Here is a 15,177-nt window from a genome sequence, read left to right on the forward strand (position 1 = left end):
TATCATTTTTGCTCCTTTATTGACCTCTTGCTGTTGTAGTATTGAAAAAAGCTCTTTGCATTAGTTTTAGATCTATGTTCCTTTCTATTTCCCTCTTTGCTTTCCTGATCCCTTTCTTAAGGTCTCTTTGCAGTTCAACATATTCTTTGTATTTTGTTTAATCTCTATCCCTCTTGTACGGACTTTACGACATTTTCTTTCTCTTGATATTTTTTTGCATACTTCTATTAAACCATTTTGGCCAGTGTTTTTTGGTCCTCAATTTGCTAAGTTTTGGTACAAAATTCTCCTGAGCCTCAAGTAGCATATTCTTAAAATATAACCATCCATTTTCGACTGAATCTGTATCTAGTGTGTTCCAGTCTCTCTCTTCTATCTGATGCCTCATACCTCCAAGGTTTGCTTTTCTAAAATTATAGACCATGGTTTTAGACTTGGTCCTTGTTTTTGAAAGTGTGCCTCAAAGCTACCCATATTGTGATCACAGTTTGCCATAACTAGTGTCCCTCTGACTCTATCTTTGTCATTTGAAAAGATCAATGCATGCTCTCTCTCTGGTTGGTTCCCTGACAAATTGAGTTAGAAAGCAGTCATTTAACATCTCAACCATTTCTATTTCTGCTTCTGTAGTCCGAATTTGGCTTTCCCAGTCTATACAATCTAGGCTTAGTTATCAAATCAGTCATTGTGAAATAATTATAATAGTGTTGAGTGCTGAAACACGTTAATTTAAAAAAATCATAATATATTATCATTATTTATGTTATTATCAGATATCACAAAATATACACAATTGAAGAATCGCACCTGATATAGCTCTCGTCTGCCAGTCCTCTGATCGTCTCAACAAGCTTATAACTTACATTTGGAATTCAATCTTGATCATGTTGCAAACCCAGGTCTTTGGATCAATGCCTTGATCGGTTACCTGTTTGATCATGTATGCTAATTATTTTGGATTAGGTAAATGGCTGATGAAAGGCTGGGTAGTGTTTACTGGTGTTGACACACAAATTCAGTATGTATACAGGACTGAGAAGATTCCCCTCACACTTCAGTCAGCTCTGCCCACTGGCACACGGAATAAAGACAATGCCAGGTGGCTAAATGCAACACAAAAAGCCCTGTTGCAAAGGCATTGCAGTGTAGTAAAGTGCACTTTCATGTTGCATTACATGTTATATTTTAGTTGTACAGTGAGGGAAAAAAGTATTTGATCCCCTGCTGATTTTGTACGTTTGCCCACTGACAAAGAAATTATCAGTCAATAATTTTAATGGTAGGTGTATTTTAACAGTGAGAGACAGAATAACAACAAAAAAATCCAGAAAAATGCATTTCAAAAAAGTTAAAAATTGATTTGCATGTTAATGAGGGAAATAAGTATGTGATCCCCTATCAATCAGCAAGATTTCTGGCTCCCAGGTGTCTTTTATACAGGTAATGAGCTGAGATTAGGAGCACTCTCTTAAAGGGAGTGATCCTAATCTCAGCTCGTTACCTGTATAAAAGACACCTGTCCACAGAAGCAATCAATCAATCAGATTCGAAACTCTCCACCATGGCCAAGACCAAAGAGCTGTCCAAGGATGTCAGGGACAAGATTGTGCTTGGTGAGAAGGTGAGAACAGTTGGTGCGATTATTCGCAAATGGAAGAAACACAGAATAACTGTCAGCCTCCCTCGGTCTGGGGCTCCATGCAAGATCTCACCTCGTGGAGTTTCAATGATCATTAGAACGGTGAGGAATCAGCCCAGAACTACATGGGAGGATCTCAAGGCAACTGGGACCATAGTCACCAAGAAAACAATTGGTAACACACTACGCCGTGAAGGACTGAAATCCTGCAGCGCCCGCAAGGCCCCCCTGCTCAAGAAAGCACATGTACAGGCTCGTCTGATGTTTGCCAATGAACATCTGAATGATTCAGAGGAGAACTGTGTGAAAGTGTTGTGGTCAGATGAGACCAAAATCGAGCTCTTTGGCATCAACTCAACTCTCCGTGTTTGGAGGAGGAGGAATGACCCCAAGAACACCATCCCCACCGTCAAACATGGAGGTGGAAACATTATGCTTTGGGGGTGTTTTACTGCTAAGGGGACAGGACAACTGCACCGCATCAAAGGGACGATGGACGGGGCCATGTACCGTCAAATCTTGGGTGAGAACCTCCTTCCCTCAGCCAGGGCATTGAAAATGGGTCGTGGATGGGTATTCCAGCATGACAATGACCCAAAACACACAGCCAAGGCAACAAAGGAGTGGCTCAAGAAGAAGCACATTAAGGTCCTGGAGTGGCCTAGCCATTCACCAGACCTTAATCCCATAGAAAATCTGTGGAGGGAGCTGAAGGTTCGAGTTGCCAAACGTCAGCCTCGAAACCTTAATGACTTGGAGAGGATCTGCCAAGAGGAGTGGGACAAAATCCCTCCTGAGATGCAAACCTGGTGGCCAACTACAAGAAACGTCTGACCTGTGATTGCCAACAAGGCTTTTGCCACCAAGTACTAAGTCAAAGGGGTCAAATACTTATTTCACTCATTGACATGCAAATCAATTTATAACTTTTTTTAAATGCGTTTTTCAGTGGGCAAACGTACAAAATCAGCATGGGATCAAATACTTTTTCCCTCACTGTATGCTAATTTTATAACTGGTTATTTATGTTTTATAATTGTATAAGTCTGCTAAGAAATGTGCATACTGATTTCTATACCAGTTTACACAATTTATTGCCTAAAGTTTATTTTATTATTATTTTTTCATGTTTATGTAAATATGCATGTTCTGAAAAAACTGATGTATTTTTCTAATGTAAATGCAGTGTTTCTGACCTGAAAATGTTCTGTGTGATGTTCATATGTAAAACTATTAAGTTTTTTTTTCATTTACGTCACAGCCGAGTTTTTTTTTATATTGTGGCCGGTTCTATGTAGTACAAAATCTCGGTGGTTCTAGTGTTAAAATAAATCACATTGTCTCATATTGAATCAGAGAGACTAATTGGAGGGGACATCACACACATATGCTCTTATATTTCGTAAGTCGCCCTGGATAATGGTGTCTGCTAATAAATAAATAAATAAATAAATAAATAAATAAAAATAGTACATTCCTCATTTACTTTCTACCACATACCACAGACAGCGGCCTGATTGGAGTCTGACTCCTTTCCTCAACACAAAGTCCCACAGAATCGCTGACTGCCCTGTCGTTACAATACAATATTTAGAAGATTGTTCATTTGGCTGCATCAACCATTACCAATGTAACTATTTTTTTTCCAACTGATATTTACTTAAAATATCTACTGCTTTTATATGTTGTATAATTACTAAAACTGGTAGTAGATTAAAATACTTTGTGTGGCACTGCCTTTTTCAGGAAGAAAGATATAAAAATTGGTGGTGTCAAACTAACATTAAATTATTAAACTAGTAATATATAATTATATTATTATTAATAATTATTAAGGCATTATTTACTTATTTTTTGAGAACTTACAATTTTAAATTGTGTCACAGTGTTAAGTATGAATGATTGTGGCCATTTCTCCATTTAATATAGGAGATAACGGTGTCTATGTGTCCAACAGATACGACCTTTGCTGACCTCAATCACACTGGGACAAACTTACTGTTTTTTTGTCAGCTTCTTCCTGGTTCCAGAGTGCAGAACAGCAGCATAAAACAGCCATTGTAACATTAAAATATGAATATTCAGATAGTAATGTGAGCGCTGATCAATTACTTGGAGGGCAGGGGCATCCTTGCAAAACAAACTGACTGGTTTACTAAAGTGCCAATCAGCTCAGATAACTGAGGGTCGGGTTGGCAAAAAAACGCAATACCCACCCACTTGGCATGCCAACATATATATTGTACTTTCAATTAGCGGTGTAGCGTTATGTTGGGTGTATTTTGATAAGAGCATTTTGGCTCTGAGCTGAAGCACTGATCTAAAGAAGACCTCTCCCCCCCAAAGTTATCAGATTTCCTTAGCTCATCAGCTTGGAGCTGGTTTGCATCGGGGTAACAGTTTTGGGGAGGATGGCGCCGAGAGTAGGCCAAATGGTTTGGAATCCTGCTATGAGATGTCTAGAGAAAGGGGCCTGTAGGTAATAAAAACTCTTTGAAGTGGACGAGAACCGAAATCCTGACATAGAGCTACGAACCCAGGCCAAACGGCATTTCCAAAAGATGGCATGGATTGACATCAGTCATAAATCAAGCCCCCCTCCAATAGGACACTGGGGGCTGAAACCGAAATCCAATCTTAAAAATTCAAGAACCAATCACCTATTGATCTGACAGACTATAAAGGCCAGCGCACAGTCTCTTTCTCTCTCTCTCTCACCTGAACCAGTAACTCGCTGCCACAGCTCAACTTGTAGCTCTGTTGCCCGAACCGGAACCAGAAACCAACCAAGTCTTTGCAACAGAAGAGTTAAACTGGGAGAAGGAGATTGAGCCGTACGAAGAATTATTTTAAAGGACTTAATTAAATAAAGAACTTTACAGACTGCGCTGCCCACCTGTGCCCACCTGATCAGTGGAGTTTTACAGCTGGACTGTATACGCAAGTGTTCAGTCATTTAAATAGCTATTTGATTCTTAAGAAACTTGACCCTTGGAACAAACAGGGCCCTGCTTTCCTCAAAGACTTCGTCTTCAAGTAACTACGGTGGAACCCTGCTTACAAAGAAGATTTTGTGCACAACCTTGGAGCCTTCAAACCAGTGGAAAATCTGTTTGGAAAAGAGTCTACATTCGCGAAACCCCAACTTCCAGGTGCATCGACTGAGTGGAAGTTCTTGGACAAAGCCGAACCGGACTGCCTTTGTTCCAAACCACACGGACCTCGTGCCGTGTGCTGTTATCTGAGCCCAAAGACAGAGAGGCCTCTCTGCAACGAAGTTCAGATAAGTTTAACAGTTTGGAGTTCATGATTCATGACATTTGAGAAATCAATTAGAAATGTTAATCTGTGATTCATAACTCTAGAATGTGTAATATCATTTAGTTTTCTTAAATATAAATGTGTGTTGCATTAAACTGTGTTGTTGATAATTTTAGAAATAAAATCTGTCAACGACAAGAAATATCTTCTCATTCCTGTTTAACTGTTTAGTCTGAAATTGACACAAGTTAATAGACATTAGATTATTGGTGGCCCTGCCTATCCTTAATCATTGAATAATAATCAGTTAAGGGAAATTGTGGTAACAAATAATGATAGGATCTTTCTCGGCACCTAAACGTAAATGAGACTGATATATATATATATATATATAATAACGAGAAGTTACCTGACATAAATACTAACCTGCGTAGTTATTTAATGTCTGACTAACAATACTAACGAGAGACTCACCTTCGTCTTACTAACCGGTATTGTAGTCAATGTGTTTATAACCTTTTTTGTTTAACGATTTGTGTGTTATCATATGCGATCCCATGGTCTTTGATTTGGTCACGGAAGTGATTTGTCTTTGATTTGTTGATCTAGAGTTGAATTTTAATTAGTTTTTCCCTTTTGTATAATTAGTGTAGTGCTACATTTAGTCTTTGTTTTTGAATACATTTGACAATTTATATCTTTGGAATTGGTGTCTGTGTCCAATTATTACAGAAATTGAGTTCTACAAGATTCCAGGATTTGTGATAAGGTGATACTATAAATTCACTTCTTAAATTGAAATTTATAAGTGTACCTTACGCTACAGCGGGAACATTCTCGCATGCAGTTGTGGTCATGGGAGAGTAGCAGATATTTGTCTATGCAATTCAAAATTTTGTTTTACGATCCGTCTATATATAAATAAATTATAAAATCTCCCCAAGTTAGGTGCACATATTTAATTTAGCCAGCTCCCCATAACAAGTTTGTAGTTGTATCTGATAAACCCACCTGTTTGTTTCCAGGGTTTGATGCAGACTGTAAATCAGAAATTGACTAATACCTAACATGTGCAAAATGTGCTTTGAATGAATTCTGAATTAAACCTAAAGCAAAAGAAGGATTAGAAAAAGTGAAGATTTGACTTGAATATACTGGGTGGAGGCCAGTGCTTTATGGGTGCTTAAAAGTCCTCGAATTTGTAAAACAAACAAAAAAAAAAAGTGTAAGAACCCAGAAGGGATGTTAAAATGTATTCTAATCTGATCAAAAGAGAATAAAGTGTCAGTATCATACAGGTGAGTAATAAATCTGACACCTCTGCACTGCCAATGGTGAAAGACATTATTTTCTAGATAATCTATGGTAGTTATTGAAATATAATGTAGAGAAATGTATCAATTGGGCGCCATTTCCGTAAACTTTCACTAATGCATTCAAATATTCAAAGGCATGGGATTAAATGAAGAAAAAGTTAACCGTCAAACCGCTGTGTATGCGCTGTGAGGTCTGTAAAGACGGGAGAAACTATTAAATAATATGCTAATTTAAGAGGAAGCATCCGCATACTAAACGCAAAGCAGCGCAGAGTTTATTATTATTATTATTTATTATGTATTCCTTTGCCATACGCCCATATCCAGGGCGAATTAGGATAGCAAATAGCAAAACAAAAGTGCTAAATACAGCACATGATTACTAATTGGTCATAATACAAATTAAAGTTTCAAAATTACAGAAGTGCAGGTAAAATATACAGTTGGTTATTGCAGTGTGTCAGTAGGGGTCTCGATGTTTGTGGGGACTGCAGTGGGCGGGACAGGGGGTGGGTGAGAGCCGGCGGGAGGCTCCGCCTGTCAGTATCGCAGTAGATTTGGGCCAGCATTTTCAATGGAAAGATAGACTTCAGTTCCAAGTTAGGGTGGGAGTGAGGAGGCTAATTTTTCAGGCTAAGTCTTAGTCAGTCTTAATTTTTATGCAACTGACGAACTTGCATAGACTAGTCTAACTGTCAAATTAAGACCAGTCTAATTGTTTAGACCAGTCTAATATAGTTTTATGCAACTGGCCCCAGGAGGGAACTTATTTTTAATTAGAGGCACCAAAGCTGAAGAAAATCCCCTTCTTCGCAAACATTTTGTGATGTCTCTCCATACCCTGACAGTGTTTATTAGTGGACTTGTCTTTAGTTCAGAAGTGATTTTATATACTACACAAGGAAAATGGTGAAAAACACCATGAATCCATTGTCAACCCACATGGACTTTGGATCATTATGAATCCACTGAAAAATAATGTGGGCATGGCAGGCCCAGATATAAAAAGTTAGATTTGCTAAAAAGTCAAGCCACCTCTCTCAGTTGGTAGTTGTAGCTTTTGGATTTTATGTCTGGGTTTCTTTCTGTGCCAAATACATTTTGAGAGGTGTCTAAAGTCCACCACAACTTTTTTGTCAGGCATAGCAGGGGTAAGGTATATAGAAGTCTTGGGAGGATGTTAATTTTAGAGTTTTGTTGCATTGCCGAGTTCAGCCGACAATGATAAGCCATTATTTGCAATGCTACTGATTTGAACAGGAGAGCCTTGGCCTTCATTTATGAATTTAGCAGATTACCCAGGGTGACTTACAGTTGCAAAAGATGTACATAATACAATGAATTTGAATAAATGCTAAATACAATCTACAGCAATATACAGCTTAGATAATATAAACAGGCATAATTATCAATATTTTATCTAGCGTTTATAATTACAATTTATTAATAATTTACAGGAGATAAACAGCGACTTTCATATTAATAATGGTAAACAAATAAAAAGGACAAATACAAATGCAATATGAGCCTTTATTCCATGTAGTTATTACAATGCAACAGGAGCCATTTTTCTCAACTATGCAAATAATGCCTGAAACATTTCATCCTGAATCACAGAAGAGCTTGTCTATGAGATATTTACTGTGGCCATGATTCTGCTGAAAGTGATTATTTTACATTTTAAGTTACTAAAATTATGCAATAGAACAGAAAACCACAGATACTTTACTCATGCACTCCTACTAACACATCAACCAATCATTTTGGCGAGTGTGCTAGTTATGCTTTTATGGCCCAAGCCAGGACTAGAATATCATTTTTGCACATGGTATGTATGGTAGGCCACACAAGATTTACATCCAATGGAACTGTTAGTACACACAGCCATCAACCAATTATCATGTGACTAAGGTGTGTCAGAGTATTTTTAAGTCTACAATTATGAATTAATTGAAATCCTGCTATTTCAAGACACTACAAGTATTGCTGTTCTAGATGATGGTTTGTGTTTTATTGATATTGGTTCTGATTTTTTTGATAATTAGTCTTGAAATAAGTAATAAAAAAATGGTTTACTTCACACACCCATAACATTGGTATGTATACATGTTATGTTTCACTGCAGTTAACTATTAAGATAACACAACAGCTGAGGTAACAGAGGAGTATATTTTATTGAAGTGGACTCATTTAAGTAAAATATTAAAGACAATTTTCATATTTTTCTTTTAAGCCTAAGCTATTGTTTTCGTATTTTTTTCAAATGTGTCTTCCTATTTTTGTAAGGTTCATCAGGTTTATGCCCATGGCTTTGGAAGCTATTCTTAATTTATCATAATTACGTTTAAAAGTCAGTAGTTGTTCAATAATGGGTCACTTTGTATGTTGATATGTGAACCTTACATATGGCAAGATAATTTGGGGGCATGGCAATAATTGAGCATTATAAATAGTACCAGTACTAAATAGTACTAAATGTCAATTTAGTTTACACTGTCATATTTAAGATGAAAAGCTGTACTTGCATTTTTGGCTGCTAACAAAGATATGTTTTTTGACAGACCGCCAGCAGACTTAATTATAATACCTGAAAGTATCTGAAAGTAAATAACATAGATTAAATCAAGGATTATACTGTTATCTGGATGCACAAAACCAGATGTTATATTTAAGTTTAAAATTAAGATTACATCTTTCTTAAACAAATATTAAAACATAAGAACATAACAATGCTTACAAACCAGAGGAGGCCATTCGACCCATCGTGGTTGTTTGGTGTCCATTAATAAAGTGATCCTGGGATCAAGTCCAGTCTATTTTTGAATATTCCCAAATTGTTGGCTTCAACCACATCACATAAAACATGAATGCATTGCACCACTATTTCTAACTGAGGTTTAAATGAGAAATAAGGATTATTTTTTAACCTGACATGGAGGTGGTTTAAACTTGTACATCATGGCAGCATATATTGTGATTGAATGTACATTCCCAGATGTGAATAGGGAGGCTCTAAGACCCCAGGGGTTGAGTAAGATGCACTCCATCTTGGGTAGGAGGCTAAAGTCAAGGCAAACTTGTTGGTAGATCCTCTTCAGGGTGTGACTGGTTGTTGTGGGATTTGCTTAATGCAGGGGTGTCAAACATACGGCCTGCGGGCCGGATACAGTTGAGGGGGGTTCAGTCCAGCCCAAAGGGTGATGTGAGAAAACCAAAAAGTAAAAGTACAATAATGAAGACGGTGCCTGTAGTTCCTATTGTGTCCACATTTAGGCTGATGTGAGTGTGTGCTGTTGCATTAGACAAGAACGATCTCGATCATGATTATGTCACCATAGCTAGCCAACATGAACTTGAAGATGTTGTCCTCAAAGATCCTTTGCATGTTTGGGAATACATATGTTTGTGAGCAGGCATTCTCCACAATTAACCTCAACAAGAACAAACTGTACTCTCGGCTCACACATAGACATCTGAACAACATCATGAAAATTACCACTACAACAAATGTAGTCCCTGATGTTGACACATTGGTTAGTGCCAAGAGAGGGCATCTGGAAGCAGAAAAGGGCATCTGGAAGCAGCAATTAAAAACATGTGAGTAGCTTAATTTATTTTTGTCATTTTTCTGTGCAGAAAAATGCATCTGAGATCGATTGCTGGGCAGGCAAGTAGGCAACTACACTTTTGTATAGGCATAATATGCATAACATAATATTTTATGTGATCAATCGCATAAAGCTGCAAACATTTTCATTATATTGGTGAACCCTAAATACCAGTAACTATTTGAAATATGGTAATGCTAGTATTGTGTGCCTCCTGAGATTTCTAGTTGCCTGTGAAACCAATGTGAAAAATGACAGGCAGATGTTCAAGTATTCTTGAAAAAGTAGCAATTCATTCAACCACTACCTGATCCACTGGTGTCAGGTCAAGGTAAATAATCCCATACAAAAAACTAAATAAATGTGGATGTCACACACAATTTTATACTAGATATGTGATTAATTTATTTAGCAACACTTATTGTAATTGATTAAGCTTGTGTGGAGGTTATCCAGGTAAAACACTGAATTTGTGAAAAATTGTTTGAGTAATTTATGGATCCCACAGGTGTTATTGGCATATTTATAAAAGTATTAGTTGTTCTCAAGAATAAGTTCTGCCAGTTAGTTACAATCAGTTATATAGTTTTAATATTGTATAATTTTATATATACAAATGGGTGACAAATTAATGAAAAAACCTGAATAAATAGGTGGAGGAACATAATGAATGCACATGCCTCCAAAGAGGTGTACTGCATGATACAATTAAGCAATTAACATCCTATCATGCTCTGTGGCATGTATAAAAATGCTGGGCAGGTCCAGATGACCTCAATTTTGGATCTAGATGGCAAGAGGAAAGGATCTAAATGACTTTGAAAAAAGGGGTCATTATTGGGGCACAAATGGCAGGAGCTTCAGTCACAAAGACTGCTCAACTGGCTAGAGTTCTCGACAAGTGGGCAAGTGCATGTGTGGTGTACACGGTACGAGAACGGTATAGGCCTGACTGCTTGACCCCTACAGTGAGGACATCCGGAGGCTCTGTTATGCTGTGGGGGGATTCCTGGCATGGTTTGGGTCCACTTGTCCCCTTATAGGGAAGAGTCACTGCAAATCATTACAAAGTTATTCTGAGTGATCACCTTTACCCTTTTAGAAAAGCAAACCTTGAAGGTATGAGGCGGCACTTAGAAGAGTTAGACTGGAGCACATTGGATACAGATTCAGTTGAAAATGGATGGTTATATTTTAAGAATATACTACTTGAGGCTCAGGAGAAATTTGTACCAAAACTTAGCAAATTGAGGACCAAAACATTGGCCAAAATGGTTTAATAGAGGTATGCAAAAAAATATCAAAAGGAAGAAAATGTTGTATAGCACATACAAAAGGGATAGAGATTAAACAAAATACAAGGAATATGTTGAACTGCAAAGAGATCTTAAGAAAGGGATCAGGAAAGCAAAGAGGGAAATAGAACGAAACATAGCTCTTGGAGCTAAAACTAATGCAAAGAGCTTTTTTCAATACTACAACAGCAAGAGGTCAATAAAGGAGGAAGTGAACAGCTAAATTGCAAAATTGAAGTATCTTGGAAAACAAATGAGTATTTCACAGAGGTTTTTACAAAATAAAAAACAGATAATATGCCACAGGTTAACAATCAGTCCAGTCAAACCCTAAGAGAGATCAGGATGAATGAGGAGGAGGTACTAAAGGGACTAGCAGAATTAAAAACAAACAAATCACCTGGGCCAGGTGGTATATTTCCTACAGTACTTAAAGAAATTAGGGAAATTATTTATAGGCCACTAACTCAAATATTCCGAAGACACTTAGAACAGGGGATGTGCCAACTGACTGGAAGATGGCAAATGTCATACCAATCCACAAGAAACAGGACAAAACTCAGCCAGGAAATTAGAGAACAATCAATCTCACCTTCATTACTTGTAAAAAATGATTAGACAGAAAATTGAGGAGCATCTTAATAAAAAAACATATTCTCAGAGATTGAAATTCAATGTGGACAAGTGCAAGATATTACATGCAGGTTACAAAAATGTCCACTATAATTATACTATGGGAGGAATAGAACTAGATGAAGTAATGCATGAGAAAGTCTACGTGGACTCCTCACTTTCCCCATCCAAACAATTTGGGGAAGCGATAGAAAAGGCAAACAAAATGCTATTGTGAAAAGTGTAGAATTTAAAACAAGGGAAGTAATGTTAAGACTGTACAATGTGCTAGTTAGACCTCATCTGGAATACTGTGTACAGTTCTGGGCACCACACTTCAAGAAGGATATCTCTGCTCTAGAGACAGTTCAGAGGAGAGCAACCAGACTTATTCCAGGTTTTAAGGGAATGTCCTACTCGAAGAGACTGAGGAAACTGAACCTTTTCACCCTAGATCAGAGAAGACTACGTGGGGACTTGATTCAAGTCTTCAAAATCATGAAGTGCATCGATCACATCAAACCAGTGGAGCTTTTCCTGATCAGCAGGGACACACGAACCACGTACACAAATGGAAATTGGGCTTCAAGGCATTCAAGACAGAAAACAGGAGACATTTCTTCACACAGAGAGTTGTTACAATCTGGAACAAACTCCCTAGCGATGTGGTTGAAGCTGAGAATTTGGGAAAATTCAAAAATAGACTGGATAGGATCCTTGGATCACTTGATCACTCATCCTTGGTCTTCTCTTTATTTTATTTTATTTTTGCTATTTTAAAGAAGTGGCAATCTTTGTTAAAGAAGAATGTTAAAGAAGAAGAATCTTTGTTAAAGGATGACATAACAGAGTATTGTGAATGCATTCGACATTGGATTTACTATTAAAGTATTACCCCAACAGGATCTCTACCCCAATTGGACTGTGCAGTGGGTGAGATCAAGCCTGTTTTCCTTCATTTTTATTTTGCTTTTTAGGGGGAAATGACTGCATAATCGTGAGAATCACCAAACTGTTCTGGACACCAAAGAACAAGCAGGATCTAAAGACAGCTGCAGTACAAGCCTGGCAGAGCATCACCAGGGAAGAAACCCAGCATCTGGTGATGTCTATGGGTTCCAGACTTGTGGGTTTAAATCCCGGGTGGGGCAGTGCAGTTGTACCCTTGAGCAAGGTACTTCACTTAGATTGCTCCAGTAAAATGCCCAGCTGTATAAATGAATACGAATGTAAGTCGCCCTGGATAAGAGCGTCTGCTAAATGACAAATAATGTAATGTAAAGTATTGAAACTCACAATTTAATTAATGATTATGTTAGTTTGTCCAAATACTTTTGAGACCCTAAAATTGGGGAGACCACATATCAAAATGGGTGTAATTCCTAAACCGTTCACCCAACTTGTAACTACCCTCAAATTAAAGATGAAAGTCTACACTTAAGGCACATCTTGTTTCCTTTCAAATGTATTGTGGTGGCGTACAGAGCCAAAATGATGACAATTGTGTCACTGTCCAAATATTTTTAGATCTAACTGTATATATAGAGATTAATAGATAGATAGATATATAGATAGATAAGTATAAATATCCACATGAAGATTTTAAATGAAGATTAAAAGATTGGAATATATGATTGCACAACTGAGGCAGATGCTTTTAATACCAAACATATCAAGGAAGATGTTTCATGACCACAGAGGGTTTGCTCAACTTCCTTATAGTACTGTATAACTAAACTGAAACATTCTGCACAGTGCTATTAATTCAAATGTTTAATGAATCCTAACATGAACCTTAGGTGAATATTGTATTTTGAGTACTTCCCTTTCTTAATGTAAGAATTGAATTGGTTCCTCCATAGGTAGTGAATTGTCTGATGAAGTCTCATGTATTTTTAATTGTTCAAATTGTATTTATTTAAATATCATTAAGCTTTAAACAATGTTTAATTTTACTGAAATATCTTAAAACTGTGTTGAAGGAGTAGAGAAGTAAACACATTTGAATGTTTTAGATATGAAATATATATATATACACACACACAATATATACATATAATATACAGTGAGGGAAAAAAGTATTTGATCCCCTGCTGATTTTGTACGTTTGCCCACTGACAAAGAAATGATCAGTCTATAAATTTAATGGTAGGTGTATTTTAACAGTGAGAGACAGAATAACAACAACAAAATCCAGAAAAACACATTTCAAAAAAGTTATAAATTGATTTGCATGTTAATGAGGGAAATAAGTATTTGATCCCCTATCAATCTGCAAGATTTCTGGCTCCCAGGTGTCTTTTATACAGGTAACGAGCTGAGATTAGGAGCACTCTCTTAAAGGGAGTGCTCCTAATCTCAGCTCGTTACCTGTATAAAAGACACCTGTCCACAGAAGCAATCAATCAATCAGATTCCAAACTCTCAGCCCAGAACTACACGGGAGGATCTTGTTAATGATCTCAAGGCAGCTGGGACCATAATCACCAAGAGAACAATTGGTAACACACTACGCCGTGAAGGACTGAAATCCTGCAGCGCCCGCAAGGTCCCCCTGCTCAAGAAAGCACATGTACAATGTACAGACCCATCTGAAGTTTGCCAATGAACATCTGAATGATTCAGAGGAGAACTGGGTGAAACTGTTGGGGTCAGATGAGACCAAAATCGAGCTCTTTGGCATCAACTCAACTCCGTGTTTGGAGGAGGAGGAAAGACCCCAAGAACACCATCCCCACCGTCAAACATGGAGGTGGAAACATTATGCTTTGGGGGGGTTTTTCTGCTAAGGGGACAGGACAACTGCACCGCATCAAAGGGACGATGGACGGGGCCATGTACCATCAAATCTTGGGTGAGAACCTCCTTCCCTCAGCCAGGGCATTGAAAATGGGTCGTGGATGGGTATTGTACAAATACAAATACAATGTACAAAATCAGCAGGGGATCAAATACTTTTTTCCCTCACTGTACATACATATATATGTGTGTGTGTGTATATATATATATATATACACATATATATGTGTGTATATATACAAAAAACAAACAAACAAAAACAAAATATATATAAAGGTTTTACACTTACATTGCTGACTCGGATCTGATTCTGTTGTCATCTTCACATAATTGGTTGGGAACAACCCCATGTCACCGTTCAGTTCTCCTTTCCACCAATCAGCATCATTTGTGTCAAAGACATTGAGTAACTGCCCTTTGGAGAAGCTGAGTTCATCCTCATTTGCTGCTTTGTAATCGTACATGGCAATGACCTGACAAACTGGACAATTACATAGGGGAAAAAAGGCAGTATTAAAAGAAAGGCAATTTGTAATAAAATACACATTAGACAAGGAATACATTCAAAAGGAATAAAGACAAAAATATTAAATATGTAAATTATAATAATTAACGTATGACAATAATAAGTGCCTTGCAAAAGTATT

The 15,177-nt window shown here is 37.4% G+C and overlaps 1 protein-coding gene across 6 annotated transcripts in view; it reads right to left on the bottom strand.

Moving 5' to 3' along the window:
• Positions 1-15,177, bottom strand: part of LOC136738487 (intersectin-2) — a 235,780-nt gene that overhangs the window by 19,431 nt on the left and 201,172 nt on the right. For all 6 annotated transcript variants that reach the window (XM_066698568.1, XM_066698407.1, XM_066698655.1 and 3 more), the window contains one exon: positions 14,820-15,011. In XM_066698568.1, the coding sequence (XP_066554665.1) occupies positions 14,820-15,011 (192 nt within the window). The remainder of the gene's footprint in view (positions 1-14,819; positions 15,012-15,177) is intronic.

The sequence above is a fragment of the Amia ocellicauda genome, chromosome 1, assembly GCF_036373705.1.
Source record: "Amia ocellicauda isolate fAmiCal2 chromosome 1, fAmiCal2.hap1, whole genome shotgun sequence".
NCBI classification, from domain to species: domain Eukaryota; kingdom Metazoa; phylum Chordata; class Actinopteri; order Amiiformes; family Amiidae; genus Amia; species Amia ocellicauda.